Source organism: Orycteropus afer, unplaced genomic scaffold (genome assembly GCF_000298275.1).
Source record: "Orycteropus afer afer isolate SDZICR_OR568_19922 unplaced genomic scaffold, OryAfe1.0 scaffold00218, whole genome shotgun sequence".
Taxonomy (NCBI): Eukaryota; Metazoa; Chordata; class Mammalia; order Tubulidentata; family Orycteropodidae; genus Orycteropus; species Orycteropus afer.
In genome coordinates, this window is record NW_006921805.1 from 3,969,940 (window position 1) to 3,977,661 (window position 7,722).

Genomic DNA, 7,722 nt, shown 5'->3' on the forward strand with positions numbered 1-7,722 from the left:
TTCTCTTCACCCAAATCAATATTTATCTCTATCTAACTAACAGCGTTCCCTCCCCCTCCCTCCCACCCCTGGTAACCAACAAAGAAAATTTCCTTTAATAGATAAATCTTTCCTTAACTTTTACAATAACCGACTAATACAATATTTGTCCTTTTGTGATTGACTTATTTCACTCAGCATAATGACCTCGTGTTATCATTTCCTTTGTTGCTGTTGTTTTAGTATATGCACAGCATATTTTAAAGAAAATTCCTCTATCTTCTCATTTTACCTATAAATCTTCAGTACAAACTCCAAGAGATAAGAATCTTAAAAAATACACCATAATCACAATAGTATGCACACATAAAGAATTAACACTACTACCTTAATATCACCGGCCTGTGCTCAAATCAACGGGCCTAGTGGCTCAATGGTTAAAACATTCAGCTGCTAAACAAAAGGTCAGAAGTTTAAATTCATTAGCCACTCTGGGAAAAAGAAACCCTATGGGGCAGTTCTACTCTGACTTACAGGATTGCTGTGAGTTGGAACTGACCCACTGGCAGTGGGTTATTTATTTTTTTGCATTAAAATATTCCCTACTGTCTCAAATTGTCTTTTTGTAGTCAGCTGAATCAGGATCCAAACAAGCTCCACAGATTGCATTTGGTTAATGTGCTTTTATTTAATAAACTAACAGCTTTAATGAGATATAATTCACATACCATAGATTCTATCCATTTAAAGTGTACAATTCAATGGCTTTTAGTATATCTACAGAGTTGTGCAGTAATCACCAAAATCAATTTTAGAACACTTTCTTTCTTTTTTTTTTTAAATTGTGATTTGGGTGAAAGTTTACAGAGCAAATTCACTTTCCATATGGCAGTTCACATACTCTTTGTCTCATGACATGGACTACAATTTACCCCAATGCAACAGCTCCCCTCCTACTTCCTCCCGATAGTTACCTCTTCCCTGTGTCCATCCCTCCATGCACTCCTGCCCCCTGAGCTGTCTCCCTGTGCATAAACAGCCCTTCTTTCTCCCATGATTGTTCTCTCCAAGGAGTGTATCTACCTAATGTAAATGTTCAACTTCTATGCCTGTCTTTTGTTTGGCTGGAAGCCACAGGTGTTTGCTCAATTCCAGACTTGAAAGGCTGCTAGGGGCCATAGTCTCAGTGGTTCCACCAGGCTCTATCAGACCAGCAAACCTGGTCCCCCTCCACTCCTTTTTTAAAAAATTTTCTAAATGATTTTGAGTTTTGTAGAACATTTTTTGTGTTATGACTGGCTTGTCTCAATATTTTCAAGGTTCATTCATGCTGTAGCATGTAACAGTACTTCTTTTATTACTGCATAGTATTCCATTACATGGACATACCACTTTTTTTTAAAAAATTCATTCATCAGTTGATGAGCTTCACGATTGTATTTACCTTTTGGTTATTATGAATAATGCTGCTATGAATATTAGTGTACAGGTTCTTTGATGGACATAAATTTTCACTTCTCTTGGATATGTATGTAAAAGTAGAATTGTGGAGTTATGTGTAAGTTTATATTTAGCCTTCTGAGAAACTGGTAAACTATTATCCCAAGTACTACATGACTTTAAATTTTTACAAGAGATGTTCAATCATTTCAATTCTTCATACCTCTTGTCTACACTTGTTATTTTCTGTTCTTTTGATTATAGCCATCTAGTGGGTGTGAAATGCTATCTCACTCTGGTTTTGACTTACATTGCTTTAATGACTAATGAAGTTAAGCATCTTTTCATGTGCTTGCTATTTGTATAAATTCTTGGAGATATGTCTGTTCAGATCATTCATTGCTAAATTGGCATATATGTCCTTTTGTGGTTGAGCTATAAAATCTCTTTACATATTTCATATTAGATCCTTATCAGATATATGACTTGGGAGCTCTGGTGGCATAGTGCCTAAGGCATTTGACTGCTAACCAGAAGGCTGGCAGTTCAAACCCATCAGCCACTCCTCGGCAGGAAGGTTAGGCAATCTACTTTCATAGTGATACTGCCTCAGAAACCCAAGAAAGGGTCACTATGAGTTGGAACCAACTCGACAGCAATGAATTTTTTTCGATGATTTAAGAAAAAATTTCTGACATTCTGTAGGTTGACTTTTCACTTTCTTGATACTGTTCTTTAATGCACAAAATTTAAAAATTCAGAAGTCCAATTTAGCTCTTTGTTCTTTTGCTGCTTGCATTTTTCGTATTATACCTTATAGTTTTAACTCTTACATTTAGGCCTTTGATCCATTTTCATTTTTTTGAATGTTGCTATCCAGTTTCTAGAAACATCTGTTGAAAAGACTATTCTTTCCCCAGTGAATGGTCTTGACATTGTTGAACATCAATTGACCATAGATATATGGATTTATTTCTGGATTTTCAATTATACTCCGTTGGTCTATATGCCTATGCTTATGTCAATACTGAACTGTTTTATATTGTAGCTTTATAATAAATTTTGAAATTTGGACTGTGAGTCCCACAATTCTGTTGTTGTTCTTCAAGTTTGTCTTTGAAGACTCTTTAAATTGATAACAGTTGTCAGTCCCCTCTCTCCCTCTATTCATGTCACTTCTTTACTGAAGGCATTTGATCATTTTTCCTGCATTCAGGATTTGACTGAGTACGCTTTCAATGGACAATTTCTCTATGCTCTGAAATTGTTTTAACTTTATAGTTAAAATCTAGAGGCTTTATCAGGTTGAAGATCAACTATTTTCAGCAACAGTCTTTTGTAGGTAGTGCTTACACTTTCTATCGTATTTCATCAAAAGTTACATAATGTTCCAAGCTTATATAACGTTTGGTTACCCCAATCCAAATATCTACTAACAGGGTGTGGATATTGACAAGATGTAATTAAACTCAAAAACTCACTGCTATCGAATTTTATTATGTTATAAGTTGGTTCAACCAACTACAGCTTGGTTGATAACTAATTGCAAGTATCTAGTGAATCTGAGGATGTACAAGCCCCATACTAAGTATCCTAGATCAGTAAAGAGAAATTCTTCCGTAAGTACTACACAGACATACACATATGGTGACATTCATTGAAGCATTTTTCATAAGTGCAAAAAAAAAAAAAGTAAGCTATCTACATTCCCATCAATAGGAGGATGAATACATCATGATATATTCATCACTCAGTGGTACAATAGCTATAATGAATGAACTGGAACCACAAGTATCAACATGGGCACATCTAAAAACAATGCAGACAGAATAAAGAGCAGATGCTACTATAGACTCATAGAGATCCCTCCTTGGGTTTCTGAGGTGGTATCACAACAGAAGCAGATTGTCTAACCTTCTTTCCCAGGAGTGGCTGGTGGGTTTGAACCGCCAGCCCTCTGGTTATCAGTCAAATGCCTTAAGCACAATGCCACCACAGCTCCTAAGATGTAATTAGTAACCATATATTAAGATGAATGAACTAAATCAATTGATATATATCCATCGATTTGAATAGTAACTGAAAATATAATGCTGACTGGAAAAAAGCAAGTTTCTTTTTTTACATTAAATTATTTTCTACCAGGAAAATATCACCAAACAATGTTATGTATTGCTGTACACTTAAAATCTACACCTAGGAAAAATATAAAAATATGGTCTGGCTTTAGAACAAAGTAAGAGTAGAGGTTGTTTCTGAGGAGTAAGTACGTAACATGGAAACTTCAACTATACCTATATCTATACTGTATACCTATACTTCAACTATACCTATACTGTATTAATTTCAATGAAATGATCTGAAGATGGAAAACACATAGATAATTATCCTTTGCATTTTTCAGTATGTTTGTTTTATTTAAGTCTTTTAAAAGAACTAAACAACAGAGAGGAAAAAAAGAACTAGGAGGACACTGATCCAAATGGTGGTATTATGGGTGAATTCAGAATATGGTACAGGCTGAATGCCTTCTGAGAGGTAAAACATCACTGGGAATTCAGTGTGACCTCTCATGGTCATCTGACTCTCATCTACACCAGTTCTTCAAATTATGTTACTTTTCTTCCGTTAGTAGGATCACCATTTTCTCAGTCACCCAAATTAAAAAAAAAAAAAAAAAAAATCAGCAATGTCTTGGATAACTCCTTTCCCTCATTTCTTGTCATCTCACCGCATCAGCTGTCTTTTGTATTTTTCTTTTATCCCCTTTGAAGTGCCATCACCTCAAAAGCACATAGGAGTAATAGTCATTTTGGGACTGCCTGTGCATAGTAGTGTCTAGTATATAAAAACTACTCAATAAATGTTCTTGAAGCATGTACATGAAAGAAGAGGTACAGGCAAGAAAGGCGTAAAGGTTTAGATCAGGAAGAGGAACTTGGTGTTTAATGTAGAAGCACTGAAAAAAATACAAGTATTCCTAGCAGGAAGTTACCGACCCTCAATTTGTGTCCTTACTGTCCTTTTAACAATGAAAAGGCAGGCCTATGAATTCATTTTCAATAAACTTCTTATAAACATAACATCAAAGACATCCAGAATATTTACCACAATGATCTTATAATTTGTCTCGACTCTCCTTCTACAATGTCTTCTAGAAATAATAAAGTCTACCAAGAGCAGAGTACATTAAGGGCATATTTTTTCCTCACCTACTTAAAATATTATTTACTTTACACACAAAGGGGAATTATAGAGACATTTTAGATATCTGCAATCGAAAGCTAAGGAGCCCTGGTGGTGCAATGATTAAGCACTTGGTTGCTAACTGAAAAATCTTACTCCCAGTTCCTTCATGGGAGTAAGAGTATAGCCTGTAAAACAAATGGGGCAGTTCTACACTGTATGGTAGGGTCACTAGGAGTCAAAAGCAACTAGACAGCACACAGTAACAATCAAAAGCCAGTAAAGTCTTTGTTGTAAACATTACAAACAGCAGGATGACTTGGACAAGCCACTGGCATGGACTGGAAAGTGCTTAAAACAACCGAAACACAAACATATCAGACCTTATTCTATCAAGCGTATAGCTTACCTGTATTAGGCCTGGCATAATCTCAGGCAAAAGTAGGTTAAGGGTTTCCTTGGACACTCTCTCTATCACTTTTGTTTGCATTTTGATTGCAGCCAGATTAATTGGGTAGTCTGCGGTTTGGATGATAGGACAAAGTACTTTGATGCACTGCTCTGGACTGATTGAAGTGGCCAACACTGACGCAGCTTCCTCAGCAGCTCTCACCACCTGAAACCAAATGGAAATTTAGCCAAGGAGTAATTTGTCCAAATATTTACTGGGTCCTAGAAGTACATATTTCATGAAGTATTTAACATGAGATGGCATGTGGGATTTGCCTTGCAAATACTCAAACTGACAGTAATAGTATTCAGAAATAAATCCTTCCACTTATGGACTGCTGATCTTTGACAAAGGACCAAAACCCCTTAAATGGGGAAAAGGTAGTCTCTTTAACAAATGGTGCTGGCAAAATCAGATATCCATTTGTACAGAAATGAAAAACAATCCATATCTCACACCATATACAAAAACTAACTCAAGATGGATTAAAGACCTAAATGTAAAACCTAAAACCATAAAGATCATCAAAGTAAAAATAGAGGCAAACTTAGGGGCCCTAATACATGCCATAAATAAAATATCAAACATAACAAAAATGCACAAAACAGTAGAAGACAAATTAGACAACTGGGGCTTCCTAAAAATGAAACATTGATGCACATCAACAGACATCTCCAAAAGAATAAAAAGAGGTCCTAGACTGGGAAAAAAAAAATTAACGAGGGCACACGGAACAAGGGACTAATCTCTAAAATTTATAGAAAACTTCAACACCTCAACAACAATTTAAAAATGGGCAGAGGGCACGAACAGACACTTTACCAAAGAAGACATTCAGGTAGCTAACAAACACATGAAGAAATGCTCGTAATCATTACACATTAGAAAGATGCATATCAAAAACAACAACGAGGTATCATCTCACCCCAGAATTGATAGCAAAGTTCTAAAAAACAGAGAATGAATGCTAGTGAGTGTGTGGAGAGACTGAAACCCTCATACACTGTGCTGGTTGGACTATAAAATAACACTACTACTGTGGAAAGTGGTATGGTACTCCTTTAAAAAGTTGGAAAAAGAAATAACATGATCCAGCAATCCCATTACTAGGTAAATATCCTAAAGAAGTGAGAGCCAGGACATGAGTAGACACATGCACACCCATGTTCATCACTATTCACAATAGCAAAAAGATGAAAACCACCTAAGTTTTCATGAAAGGATGAATGGATAAACAAACTATAGTACATACATACAATGAATACTACACAACACATGATTTGAAAAATTTGCTCAAATTCTGTGGTTTGTCTTTTCATTTTCACGATAGTACCATTTGAGATTTATAAGTGTTTAAAGTCTAATTTAGCTGATTTTTGTTGTTGATTGTGGTGGTGACTTGAGCTTTTGGTATTATATTGAAGAAACCATTACCCAAAACAAGGTAACATGGACTTACATTCATGTTTTCTTTGAACAGTTTTATAGTTTTAGCTCATATTTAACTTTGACCCATTTTGTATCATTGCTTTTAACTTTCCTTCTTTGACTTGCCCCTTTGCTTATGCTTTAGTTCTACCAGAGACACTTAATGCTGGTTCTTTGGTACTCTCATTTTAGAAACACAGTCCTGTTTGAAATCACCTTTTCTAATTACTTCTGAGATTTTTAATAAAAATCTTCATAGTTATATAATCAGTATCATGGGTAGAGGATGAAATATCACAACTATAAAGTAATGAGACAGGTTTACAAAACTCTTTCATGAAAGCGGTCTTTATTACTGAATAAGCTTGTAATAGATGTATGGCTCCTGTAAGTAATTTAGGAGCTCTGGTGGCATAGTGCCTAAGGCTGATTGCTAACTAAAAGGCTGGCGGTTCAAACCCACCAGACACTCCTCAGAAGGAAGGTTGGGCAATCTATTACCATAGTGATACTGCCTCAGAAACCCAAGGAGGGGGCACTATGAGTTGGATAGGACTGGATGGCAGTGAATTTGGGTTTTTGTTTTTTATAAGTAATTTACCACATTAAAATAGCAATGAATTATTTTCTTCACAGTTATTTTAAAAATCAAATTCTTATCAGTAAATGCAAAGTGAAGATGAGAAAGAAAATGCAATTAGATTATTTCTTATGGCAAGTCTATTAGGTGAAAGGCCCAATATCATTGTAAATCATTTAATAGGAAAGAATATATGCTGACATCTCAAACAGTTATTACCTTGAGTATCAAGGTAAGTATTCATTATGGAGATAACTAATAATTAAGATACTTTTTTTGTCAATGCATTTTTTTTTTTTTTTTTGGCAGTGTTCCTTCTGCTCCCCTCCCACCCTTGGCAACCAACAAAGAAAGTTTCCCTCCGTAGATAAACCTTTCCTTGACCCTCCACAATAACGAACTAGTACTATATTTGTCCTTCTGTGATTGACTTATTTCACTCAGCATAATGTCCTCCAAGTTCATCCATATTATGCAGACTCTACATTATTCTTTAGTGCTGCATAGCATTCCAGTATGTGTATGTACCATAGTTTGGTCATCCACCCTTCTGCTGATGGGCACGTAGGTTGTTTCCATCTTTTTGCTATTGTAAATAGTGCTGTGATGAACATGAGTGTGCATGTATCTATTCCTGTCCTGGCTCTCACTTCTCTAG

At 35.6% G+C, this 7,722-nt stretch overlaps 1 protein-coding gene across 1 annotated transcript in view; it reads right to left on the minus strand.

Moving 5' to 3' along the window:
- The window catches only part of CLASP2 (cytoplasmic linker associated protein 2), a 323,103-nt gene that overhangs the window by 11,185 nt on the left and 304,196 nt on the right, over positions 1 to 7,722 (minus strand). The window contains exon 39 of the mRNA XM_042782017.1: positions 5,015 to 5,221. Within this exon, the coding sequence (XP_042637951.1) occupies positions 5,015 to 5,221 (207 nt within the window). The remainder of the gene's footprint in view (positions 1 to 5,014; positions 5,222 to 7,722) is intronic.